The 13,263-nt window shown below is 41.8% G+C and overlaps 1 protein-coding gene across 1 annotated transcript; it reads right to left on the bottom strand.

Moving 5' to 3' along the window:
* Positions 1-2,777: 2,777 nt before the first annotated feature.
* Positions 2,778-3,167, bottom strand: LOC136393716 (keratin-associated protein 4-6-like). Its single transcript, XM_066366349.1, has one exon. The coding sequence runs from the start codon at positions 3,165-3,167 to the stop codon at positions 2,778-2,780; it is 390 nt and encodes a 129-aa protein (XP_066222446.1).
* Between the last annotated feature and the right edge of the window lie 10,096 nt (positions 3,168-13,263).

Raw genomic sequence — 13,263 nt, 5'->3', positions numbered from 1 at the left:
ACTGATTTATTTATTTGCTATCCTTTTTTATATTTGCTGTCTCTTTATTTAGGTGTTCATAATGACCATCTATTGTTGTTCTAATATCTTTGAGCATCCTAACAATCATTATTTTAAACTCTGCATCTGGTAATTTGGTTATATCTGACTCATTTAGGTCCTTTTCTGGGGATTTCTCTTGATTCATTTGTGTTGCATTTCTCTGCCTTCTCATTTTGTCTGTGTAAAAGAAGGTTTTGGCCACTGGAGTCCACTGGGTGTGGCCTCTGTGTTCCCTAGGTGTGGTCTGTGTACAGGCCTGCCACCTTCTCTGCTGTTGCTGCTTAGGGCGTTCAGGTAAGGGCGTTGCTGGTGCCTGCCCACTGGGGCTGTTGCTGTGGTTTCTGCCTTTCCTTCACGGGAGTGGATGTGATCTCATGCTCGGGTGTACAAGCCTTGGTGGCCTTGGTCTTCGCACCATCCCTGCAGGTGGTTTTATGCTTGGCCCTGAGGGAAGGCGTGAGCACCTTTGCTCAGCTGCGGGTCTCTGCCTGATTCTGGGCTTTTGCCCCGCCCCTGCAGGAGGAGCCCACTTGTCGGATGGCTGCAAGCCTTGGCTCCACAGGCTGGGCGGGACTGCCTGCCCACGCTCAGTAACAGGTCTCCACCTGTTCTGGGATTTTGGCTCCACCCCTGCGGGAGGAGCTGGCTCCCAAGTCAGGCCACAAGCCTGGGTTCCACAGCGGGGCAAGGCTGTGCTCCTGTGCCCTTGCTCAAGGGCGGGTCTCTGCCCCTTCCGGGGATCCTGCCCTTCCCCCGCAGACTGGATTGCAGGCGGCCCGCAGCTGGGCTTGACCACTTTTGCGTGTCCTCTCCTCCCCAGCAGGGCAAGACTGAGCTCACACCTGGGCTTCAGTGGGGACCAGTCAGCTTCTGCCCCAACAGAACCGTGCTTCCACGTCCCACCACTGCCTGCCCTTGGGTGAGCCCTCAGCCATGTGGGTGGGGGTGCTGCATCTCAGACCCTAAGACTCACTACTGTAGTCCCGAAAGCTCCCTCCTTCTAAGCGACTCTGCTCTGAGTGCCGCGGGAGAGCTTGTTTGGCTGGTGTCCTGCTTTCCTTTGCTGGTATTGCTGTTTCCAGGGGAAATATTCACTTCAGATTTGGGGAGTGACTCATCCTAGAGGTTAGGGCTTTCTCTCAAAATGTTTCTCCCTGTGCCTCCTAGATTACACTCTTTTCCTGCTACTCCAGTCCTCTCCTCTCTCCCTGTTCCCTGGAGCCCCAGGTAAGTGGTTGTGAGAGAGGTGTTCTGCGCGGTCCCTTTAAGAAGAATCCTGGGTCTGAGAAATCAGTCCCTTTCTCACAAACAGTATCCTGTATTGTTTCCAGCTAAATACTGTCCATGTGCCTCTTGTAGGCTCTGGGGCTGCAGGCTGGGGCTTTGCTTCTGGGGCTCAGGACCCTCCCCTTCTGCTAAACTCACTTCCCGCCACACGAGTCTCTCCCGGCTGCCGTTCGCTCCAGGGAGCTGGGCAGCCCTCTCCACATTTTCGCTTTTTTTACCAGTCTCAGTGTGGCTTCTTCAGTGTTCCTTGGTTAAAGAGTCCTTTTAGTTTAGTCCAAAGTTGGTTTTTACAGATGATGGTTCTTAAAATTAGTTTGTAATCCACTTTGGTTCTGGGAGGTGGAAGTTGGTACGTCCACCTACTCCATCGCCATCTTGTCTTCTCACAAGAAGCTAAATTTATGAAAGAGCTTTAGTCTTGAGATACTAAAAGTTTGAGTATCAATTCATAAAAAGTTTTAAAATATTTATGAAAAATTTGCCATGGACTTTATACATTTCCAGAAATCTGGGTTTAGAGGGTACACTTAGTATTCCTAGTGCAGTTTATTGTTTAGAGAGGAAAGCAGGGAGGAAGGAAAGGAGGGAGGAAGGGGGGTGGAGGGAGGGAGGGAGGGAGAAAAAGTACTTGAACAAAGTGGACCAACCAAAAATTTCACAACCAGTAATGAATGGAACATACTGGAAGTAGTCTAGTCAAATGATGTTCAACTCACTGGCTTTTTAAAGGGACATTTGAGACAACCCAAAACTTAATTTTGAGTATTAGACAACAGTGAAACAATTACATGAACTTTCTTTGCTTAAAGAAAACACAATGCTAAGGTAGTGCCCGAGACCAGGGTAGTGTTTCAGTAACAGTAACAATAAAAATGACATTTAGTGACAGCTTACATTATGCATTCCACTTTGTGCTAAATGCATTACATGGGTTATGTCATTGAACTGAAGAATGTAATGTATTATCCCCATTTCACAGAGAAAAAACCAACGCTTAAAGACATTAAATAACTTTGCCCATGTCATGTAATGAATGCCCAGTGGAATCTCGATTCCAATGTAAATAACTGCACTTGCTTTCCTTTATTTGATGCCACATTTCTTAATGTGAAGTATAGGTAAAGTCACACTTGCACACATACACACAATCTTTAACAAATCAGGAGATTTCAATATCAAGGGAAATGACTGTTTATTAAGAATGTATGGACACAATGTTATATGAGATCATGACATTCAGTGTATACTTAGGATGAAATATTGTTGGTCTAAAAATAGGAACATTTGGGCCTGGATTAAAATCATTTGACAAATGTGTTTTCATTGGTCATTTTTTAGATCTGAATGCCAAATCAGAGGAGTTCATTTCCCAGTCACTGGCTGACTCCAACATATTTTATGTGACCTTTGAGGGCATCCATACTGTGACAAAGAATACAGGCAAAGACTCAGCAGCAAGGGATGGCACAGCACATGGGGCGGGGGCAGGTGGAGATGACACAGGTGGGGCGGTAGCAATTGGTGTGGCAGGAAACCTGGCCACAGGCTGGGCGGAGGCAGCAGCAAGGGCAGCAGCAGGGGCGGCAGCAGCAGGAGCCACAGCAGGAGGGGCGGCAGCAGCTGGAAATGCAGCAGGGGCGGCAGCAGGGGCTGCAACAGCTGGAGCCACAGCAGCAGGGGCGGCAGCAGCTGGAGCCACAGCAGCAGGGGCGGCAGCAGGGGCGGCAACAGGAGCCACAGCAGGAGGGGCGGCAGCAGCTAGAAATGCAGCAGGGGCGGCAGCAGCCGTAGCCACAGCCCTGGTCAGAGCAGACAGAGCCACAACAAGAGCCGACCATGGTGTCAGAGAGTTGAGTGTCTGGGTAGGTTTCCAGGAGAGTTAGGTTCTTGAGTCTGAGAGGCTCCTTGTGTGCAAGGCTCTTATATACTGCCTGAACAGGGTGAGTTGTCAGCATGTTTCCTTGTTTTTGTTTACTTGATATTTAAGTAATAATCAGATTACATAATAGTGTTTATCTATTTAATGGTTTAAATTTGTTGGAAACATTTTCTTTTCCACATATGATAAATTCTATCTGAATCCCTTTCCTCTGACTCACACCTGCTGGCATCTTCTAGACCACACTCTCCTCATCCTCCTCCATTTGGAGGATGCCCGGCTTCTGCCCAGAGCATTTCTTACTCTCCCCCTCTGTATCCCCTATCAGCATGGAATTTGGGCAGACATATTTCTGTTTGTGCATTTCTCCCAGTGACTAATGTGGAAAATCTCTTCTGCATAGTGTGGCATCTGGCATGGGACAAGAGAAGAATGATCCCTGTGGGTCATTTCTGGGCAATAAGGAAGGGGTATCTCTCCATGTGTGTGTGATATTGGTGACTTCCACACCACTGGACCAGGTGTCCTTAGGTGTTCCAAACTGTGGATCATGGTCTATATCCTGAAATTCTGAGAGGTGATTCATCTGTGTGGGTCGTGTTCCAACAACACCCCATACTTTATTACGGTGTTATTTTGTGGTCATATATGTTTGCATTGTATCTCTCCAGCTGGTCTCTTAGATTTTGGAAGACATCGCCTCACTTTCTATTTCTTATCTCATTCTTAATTAAAAATATTTCTTCAATGGAGAAAAAAAATTGTTGAATAATCAGAATGTGCCTCTCCTCTGAACTTATCTCCAGAATGGGAAAATCTAGGTCACAAGTTTTTTGGATTAATTTGAAATGTGAACAGATTTTAGTCAATTCAACCTTGTTTAATTACTACTTCTACTTATGTAGTGATAGTTCAACTTGAGTGTGCATCAGAACCACCCGGAGGGCTCATTACAAATGGTGGGGCTGCTCACAGAGTTTCCGATTGCAGGCTGAAACTTGACGTCTGCTTTTCTAACAAGTACCCAGATGATGTTGATGTTGACAGTCCAAGGACCACACTTAAAGGATGACTGTTTTATTCCGTTCCTTCAGACTTTGAAAAAGTGCCTATGTCAAGTTTCTGCCTTCTTTATAAGGCATATTTGTTGAGAGGATAATCTTAAGAGACACAAGTTGCCAGTCATTGGGGTTACAAAGGTGGTTTGGAGTCTCCTCCTGGAGACGTTTATTGGGAAGACCACACACACACACACACACCTATAATGCAGTGTGGAAAAGCAAAGTCAAAGAAGCTCATAGTAGCATAAATTAATTAAAAGACTTGTACTTAAGGCAAATTAGCTGACATAACTTAGTAAAGACATAGGTTTATTAAAAAATGAATATTACTAGTTGCTGTTTTTATTTTTCATGATTTATTTTGAACTTTAGGTAAAATTTGCATATGTTGAAATGCACAAATCTGAAGTGTAGTGTTTGAAGAGTTTTGATAAATAGATACATTCATGTAACCACACACCTAGCAAGATAGAGACCATCTCCATCATATCGGAAAGTTCCCACATGTCACTTTAGTAAATTCTTCACCACCGTAGAGGCATCTACTGTTTTAATTTTTTTATTTTATTTTACCATAGATTAGTTTTGATCTAGAACTTCAAACAAATGATATATTGTAGTATAATTTCTTTTCTGTCTGGCACCTTTAGCTTGGCTTGTGTCTGTGAGAACTGCTGAGATGCATGTATCATTAGTGCATTTGGTGCTGTTCTAATGAAGTACCAAGGAGTAAATTTAACTATTACCAATCAGTTTCATGGTAGAGTGACAAACCAGCTCTGCTCAGGATTGGAAGGGCTTCTCAGGAGTCAGGACTCTCATGTTAAAGTCAAGAAAGTCCCAGACAAACAGAGACAAGTTGATCACCCTCCATTGACATCCTTAAATATCTTAATTAAGTCCATTTAAAGACCAAGCCCCTTGCAATATCATCAAAACAACTTGCTTAGCAAAAACATGATTTACATGTTTTTATTTTATACATTTGCATTTTCAGAACTAGAGAATATGAGATACTTAAACAATTATATTGTGAGGCAACATGGTGTCCTGAGAGGGAGAGATTTTTCACTTCATTTGCATGCTTAAAAAACAACATAATTGCCCTGGCCGGTTGGCTCAGTGGTAGAGCGTCGGCCTGGCGTGCGGGGGACCCGGGTTCGATTCCCGGCCAGGGCACATAGGAGAAGCGCCCATTTGCTTCTCCACCCCCCAACCCCCTCCTTCCTCTCTGTCTCTCTCTTCCCCTCCCGCAGCCAAGGCTCCATTGGAGCAAAGATGGCCTGGGCGCTGGGGATGGCTCCTTGGCCTCTGCCCCAGGCGCTAGAGTGGCTCTGGTCGCAGCAGAGCGACGCCCCGGAGGGGCAGAGCATCGCCCCCTGGTGGGCAGAGCGTTGCCCCTGGTGGGCGTGCTGGGTGGATCTCGGTCGGGTGCATGCGGGAGTCTGTCTGACTGTCTCTCCCCGTTTCCAGCTTCAGAAAAATACAAAAAAAGAAGAAAAAAACATAATAAAAAGAGACTTTTGATTACGAGGGGAGAGTTTTCTTTATAAATTCAGGGAACTCAAGAAAATCTTTCTGCAACAGCTGCAAAGGCAGAAATACATTATTATTGCAGAGAAGCGCGTAGAGCAGGGGTCCCCAAACTTTTTACACAGGGGGCCAGTTCACTGTCCCTCAGACCGTTGGAGGGCCGGACTATAAAAAAAACTATGAACAAATCCCTATGCACACTGCACATATCTTATTTTAAAGTAAAAAAACAAAACGGGAACAAATACAATATTTAAAATAAAGAACAAGTAAATTTAAATCAACGAACTGACCAGTATTTCAATGGGAACTATGCTCCTCTCACTGACCACCAATGAAAGAAATGCTCCTTCTGGATGTGCGGCGGGGGCCGGATAAATGGCCTCAGGGGGCCGCATGCGGCCCGCGGGCCGTAGTTTGGGGACCTCTGGCATAGAGAATCATAGCACTACCAATGGTTTGCAAAATGGGCTGCATGTTGGAACCCCATAGGGAGTGATGATCAACACTGATCAATAAATTTTAAAGCTCCTCAGGTCATCTTAATACGCAGCCATGTTTGAGACCCACTTCCTTAAACTGTCTATCTAACATCTATTTGTGTAATATTAAATTGGGAACAGAAGTAACTAAAGCATTAAAGTATAATTGGTAACATCTAAAATAGTAGAGAAAATGATCCTGAATTAGAAACACTGAACTTCAAGCAATTTCAGCCTGAAACATTGACAATTCTCTTTTCTCTGTTAGATTATTCTAATACCAAAACCTGAATGAGAAGGGAACAATGGGACATGAGCCACAATGGGAAATGACTACAGACAGCACACTGGATATATTTAAAAAACAAAGGGTCCAAACCAGGAGAGACATCACTCTATGTACTCCTTGCTAATTTTTTTCCCATAGTCTGTTGAAGTAGGATTGATAATTATCATCAGGGCCATACACCTAAATTATGTATTGTCTATCTGAACTCTGCCTCTTTTATCACACAGAGAGGATGGATTGTAATTTTTTTATTTTGTGTACTGTTTTTCTCTTTAAATTAATTTCTTTGTTGTCTTTTTTTTTTTAATTCCATAGTAAAGGACCTAAGATAATCATCAAGGACATTTGAATGAAGCAGACCCAGTTGGTATTTGCAGTCACCCTGGAGGAAGCTGCTTTTGTCTCCCAGGGAGACTGAGCGTATTGTGTTAATACATGCTAATGGATGGCATGAAGAAAAGGCTTTTATTACCAGGTTGAACGTGTGTTACATGAGTACTCAAGATTATTTCTTAAAAAAGCCTGGTATGTATTTTGTCTCTGGCTATGTAACTAAGTGAATTATAGTGACTTAGTGATAATTTGATCTAACTAGGTATAGCTAGACAATAGGGAAATTAACATATTTCCATTCAATGAAAGTTTTTTATAATAAAAATTAAACTTAATTAAAATATTTAAGAGTAAATATTAGACAGTATTACCAATTTTTATATTAAGTAGTGTACCTGTAACTAGAACAATATTTAAAATTATGTAAATGTCCATATACTATTGATTTAATTTTTCTTTGTCCTTTAACTATCTTTAATCACTGCTTAATTTTATCTTTTTAAAAATATTAAATAGAGTAAGCATTTCAGTTCACCCTGGCTTTTTAAAAAACTCTATCTTATAAAAAATACACATACAGTAGGCCCTTCCTTATCAGTGTGTGTGTGTGGGGGAGCTGTTCCAAGACTCCCAGAGAATTTCTAAAACTGTGGGTAGTAAAGAACCTGATATATATACTTTTTTCCCTATATATACATACCTTTGATAAAGTTTACTTTATAAATTACACACAGAAAGAGATAAACAATCATAGCTAATAATAAAATAGGACAATTATAAGACTATACTGTAATAAAAGTTATGTGAATGTAGTCACTCAGCAAACTAACACAAATTTCTATTTCCTTTCATCAGTTATGGATGAAAGACCCATTCTTTTTTTTTTTTTTTTTTTTTTTACAGAGACAGAGAGAGAGTCAGAGAGAGGGATAGACAGGGACAGACAGACAGGAATGGAAAGATGATAAGCATCAATCAAATAGTTTTTCGTGGCGCGTTGTGACACCTTAGTTGTTCATCGATTGCTTTCTCATATATGCCTTGACTGCGGGCCTTCAGCAGACTGAGTAACCCCTTGCTCGAGCCAGTGACCTTGGGTCTAAGCTGGTGAGCTTTTGCTCAAACCAGATGAGCCTGCGCTCAAGCTGGCGACCTCAGGGTCTTGAATCTGGGTCTTCTGCATCCTAGTCCGAGGCTCTATCCACTGTGCCACCTCCTGGTCAGGCTGAAAGACTAGACCCATTCTTACCATAGATCTTAGCAACCTCAGCATACAATTTTTAATTTCCTTTTCTTATTAAGAACTTTCGGAGAGATGACGTCAGAGTAATGGCGGGGTAGGAAGCGATACCGATAAATCTCCCCCAAAACTCAACAAGATCTTCAACCAGAAACAGAAAAACCTATACTTGGAGCTTCCAGATGCTTCGCAATACACCCAAAGGTATGATTGAGTGAAAAATTGGCTAAATATATAACCAAACCCCGAAGGAAATAGGGAGTAAGAAATGCTCCGCCTTCCTCACTAACCTAAACAGGGCGGCTTTCTCTGGTAACTGTGAATATAGAAACTGAGGCGGGCAAAGGGGGTGAATACAAACGGCCGAACCAGGCTGTGGCACGGAGATCCAAGCCGAGGAAAATCTGATCCTGTGGCAACCCGGACAATTCAAGCTAACACTCGCGCCAAACCCAAACAAAGAAAGACAAGCGGCGCGGACATTTTACCCGGTCTCCTGGTTGGTGCGCAGTTAGTGGGCGAGAGATTTCTTCCTAGGCCCCGAGAGTGGGTGCCCGTGTTGCCCCATGGAGAGGCAGGGTCAGAGGCCTTTCTGTGGGCCGAGGGCAGAGTCTCTGGGCAGCCCCAGCGCCCTGGGAAAGCCACGCATGGGAGGGAGTGAGAACTAATTCCAATGGTGGAGATTTTCCTTGCCGAGGGTGTTTCACTCAGAGGGAAAGCGGCCGGCCTCATATCCGGGTTTGCGCGCGCAGATAAGGAGTGAGCGATTCCTCCGAGTGCCTCGGCAGTGCGCGCCCGTGTCATCGCACAGAGGAGCAGAGTCAGGGGCCTTTGTGTGGGCCAAAGCGGAATCTCGGGCCGCCCCAGCGCCTTGCAAAAGCCGCGCACGGGGACGGAGCGAGACTCAATTCCAACGCTGCAACTTTTCCCTGCGGTCGGGGGTTTCACTCAGAGCGTGAGACTGCTGGCCGGATATCCTGGTCTGCGCGCGCAGCCAGTGAGTGAGAGTTTTCTCCAAGCGCCCCGGAAGTGGGCACCCGCTTGTGTTACCGGACAGAGTGGCAGAGCCAGAGGTCTGCGAGTGGGTGGAAAGCCCGCCTGATTATGCTAGCAGCTCTGACTGACTGAGCCTTACCCAGAGCCCTGTGCTGAGTGGAAATAGAGTGGGGAGTTGCCAGCTCTTTGAGCCTCTTACTATCCAGGCAGAGGCAGCAGCAACCCCATAGCTGGATTATCAGGCTACTAATTGAGGAAGGAAAGACTAGGAGAAAGGCTCCAGGAACACGGACTCTCTCACTGTCGGAGCCTATAAATGCTAATAACCTCGACTGCCAACGAGACTAAAGCACAGTACATGACATTGCCATAGAGACTTATCAACTGCAAACCTCCACCTGAGCGTGGCAAAGGGGCAAAACCCGGGGTACAGAGTCACCGACCAGGAAAAGGGAGAGAAAAGAAAAAGCAAGAAGATAACCTCTCAAAATCAAGAATAATCTGCAGACTTTATAACCTATCCCATTTTATTATATTTGTTCGTTTGTTTCTCTTATCTTCATTCTTGATACTTTTTTTTTTCCTCCTCCAATTTGGCCGATTAACTCTCTACCGGTCTTACTCTCTCCTCTCCTTGAACTACACTACCCATAAGTGTTACATCTCCCATTATCTTTTCTCTTCTCTTCCTTTCTCTCTATGAGGGTTGCACTCCAAAACCCTTAACTCTCTCTCTCTCTCTCTCCTTTCTTTTTTCTTCTTTTAGTGGTTCCCTCTTTTTTTTTTTTTCCTCTCTCTCTCTTTCTTTTCTCCCTCTATATTAGTTTCTTCCTTTTTCCTTTACATCTCCTCTCATTCAAACCTCAATAACAAACAAATTATCTTATCTGGGACTCAAACTTATGTTTGTGGCATTTTGGGGGGTTTTTACTTCACCTTTTTAACTCACTAGCACTGCTCCCATCCCTGGCTCTCCATATTATCTAGTTCTTGTTCCACTAAATACAATAGTAATTTTTTAATTTGTCCCCCCATTTTTCCATTTTCCTCTTAATCCTCTCATCATAACTCTTAGACAACCAACACCTAAAAGCAAATCATTTTATTCTTGACCCAAATTTTTTCCTTATTTGCTTTTTGTGGGTCCATACGCTCTTTTTTTTCTTTTTCTTTCTTTTTTTTTTTTTTTTTTGCCCCTTTATTACTTTTCCCCAATTCAGGCCCTCCATCACAGGCATTGTTTGTTATAATTCACAGTCCACCACAAGATTTTATCAAGAAAGAGGGGAGAGGAGAGGAGAGGAAAAAAGGAGGGGGGGAATAATTTCCTTTTTTTTTTTTTTTTTTTTTTAAATTTTTATTTTATTTTATTTTTCTTTATTTCATTATTAATTTTTTTTAAAAAACAACTCTTTTCGATTTTTTTTAATTATTTTTTTAAACTTTTTATTCTTTATTAAATCTCATTAATACTATCAACAAAACCACCCTCAGATGCCATTAAGGAAGAGAAAATCGAATATCATGGATACAAAAGAAAGAGAGGTAACACAGCTAGATGAGGAAAAATCTATGGAGAAAAAATTTAATATATTGGAAACCTTGGAGCTAAATGACAGAGAATTCAAGATAGAAATCCTAAAAATCCTCCGAGATATACAAGAAAACACAGAAAGGCAATTTAGGGAGCTCAGAAAACAACTCAATGAACACAAGAATATATGTCCAAGGAAATTGAAACTATGAAAACAAATCAAACAGAGATGAAAAACTCAATTCACGAGCTGAAAAACGAAGTAACAAGCTTAGCTAATAGAACAGGTCAGATAGAAGAGAGGATTAGTGAAATAGAAGACAAGCAACTTGAGGCACAACAGAGAGAAGAAGAAAGAGACTCAAAAATTAAAAAAAATGAGATAGCCCTACAAGAATTATCTGACTCCATCAAAAAGAATAACATAAGAATAATAGGTATATCAGAGGGAGAAGAGAGAGAAAATGGAATGGAGAACATACTCAAACAAATAATAGATGAGAACTTCCCAAGCCTGTGGAAAGAACTAAAGCCTCAAGTTCAAGAAGCAAACAGAACTCCAAGTTTTCTTAACCCCAACAAACCTACTCCAAGGCATATCATAATGAAATTGACACAAACCAACAGCAAAGAAAAAATTCTCAAGGCAGCCAGGGAAAAGAAGAATACAACATATAAAGGAAGGCCCATTAGATTATCATCAGATTTCTCAGCAGAAACTCTACAAGCTAGAAGAGAGTGGACCCCAATATTTAAAGTCCTGAAAGAGAGGAACTTTCAGCCACGAATACTATACCCATCAAAGTTATCCTTCAAATATGAAGGAGAAATAAAAACATTCACAGATACAGAAAAGATGAGGGAATTTATCATCAGAAAACCCCCACTCCAGGAATTACTAAAGGGGGTTCTCCAATCAGATACAAAGAACAAAAAAAAAAACAGAGCCACAAGTAAAAGCTCCAAGAAGAACACAATAAAACCAAATTTAAACTGTGACAACAACAAAAAGAAAGAGGGGGAGAAGATGGAGATTAACAGTAGCAAAGGACGATGGAGTGCAAAAGTACTCACAAAATAGTTCGCTACAATGAACAGGGTAGGGACCCTTTTCATTATTCAAAGGTAACCACCATTGAAAAAACCACCACAGAAGCACATGAGATAAAAAAGATAGCAACAGTGGAAAGATGTATGGAATACAACCAAATAAAAACAAAAGATAGAAAAACAAAAGAGAAGGATCAAACAAGACACAAAACTAACAGAAAGCAAGATATAAAATGGCAATAGGGAACTCACAAGTATCAATAATTACACTAAATGTAAACGGATTAAACTCACCAATAAAAAGGCACAGAGTAGCAGAATGGATTAAAAAAGAAAATCCAACTGTATGCTGCCTACAGGAAACTCATCTAAGTAACAAGGATAAAAACAAATTCAAAGTGAAAGGCTGGAAAACAATACTCCAAGCAAATAACATCCAAAAAAAAGCAGGTGTAGCAATACTCATATCGGATAATGCTGACTACAAGACAGGAAAAGTACTCAGAGACAAAAATGGCCATTTCATAATGGCTAAGGGGACACTGAATCAAGAAGACATAACAATTCTTAATATATATGCACCAAACCAAGGAGCACCAAAATATATAAGACAGCTACTTATTGATCTTAAAACAAAAACTGACAAAAATACAATCATACTTGGAGACCTCAATACACCGCTGACGGCTCTAGATCGGTCATCCAAACAGAGAATCAACAAAGACATAGTGGCCTTAAACAAAACACTAGAGCACCTGGATATGATAGACATCTACAGGACACTTCATCCCAAAGTGACTGAGTATACATTTTTCTCCAGTGTACATGGATCATTCTCAAGAATTGACCATATGTTGGGCCACAAAAACAACATCAGCAAATTCAGAAAAATTGAAGTTGTACCAAGCATATTTTCTGATCATAAAGCCTTGAAACTAGAATTCAACTGCAAAAAAGAGGAAAAAAATCCCACAAAAATGTGGAAACTAAACAACATACTTTTAAAAAATGAATGGGTCAAAGAAGAAATAAGTGCAGAGATCAAAAGATATATACAGACTAATGAAAATGACAATACGACATATCAGAATCTATGGGATGCAGCAAAAGCAGTGATAAGAGGGAAGTTCATATCACTTCAGGCATATATGAACAAACAAGAGAGAGCCCAAGTGAACCACTTAACTTCACACCTTAAGGAACTAGAAAAAGAAGAACAAAGACAACCCAAAACCAGCCGAAGAAAGGAGATAATAAAAATCAGAGCAGAAATAAATGAATTAGAGAACAGAAAAACTATAGAAAAAATTAATAGAACAAGGAGCTGGTTCTTTGAAAAGATCAACAAAATTGACAAACCCTTGGCAAGACTTACCAAGGAAAAAAGAGAAAGAACTCATATAAACAAAATCCAAAATGAAAGAGGAGAAATCACCATGGACACCGTAGATATACAAAGAATTATTGTAGAATACTATGAAAAACTTTATGCTACTAAATTCAACAACCTAGAAGAAATGGATAAATTCCTAGAAAA

This window comes from Saccopteryx leptura, chromosome 2 (genome assembly GCF_036850995.1).
Source record: "Saccopteryx leptura isolate mSacLep1 chromosome 2, mSacLep1_pri_phased_curated, whole genome shotgun sequence".
Classification (NCBI taxonomy): domain Eukaryota; kingdom Metazoa; phylum Chordata; class Mammalia; order Chiroptera; family Emballonuridae; genus Saccopteryx; species Saccopteryx leptura.
This window is presented reverse-complemented; position numbering and strand designations above follow the sequence as displayed.

What these genes read in the sequence shown, in the direction of transcription:
- LOC136393716 (XM_066366349.1), bottom strand. Translation starts at nt 3,167, where the DNA reads ATGGTCGGCTCTTGTTGTGGCTCTGTCTGCTCTGACCAGGGCTGTGGC.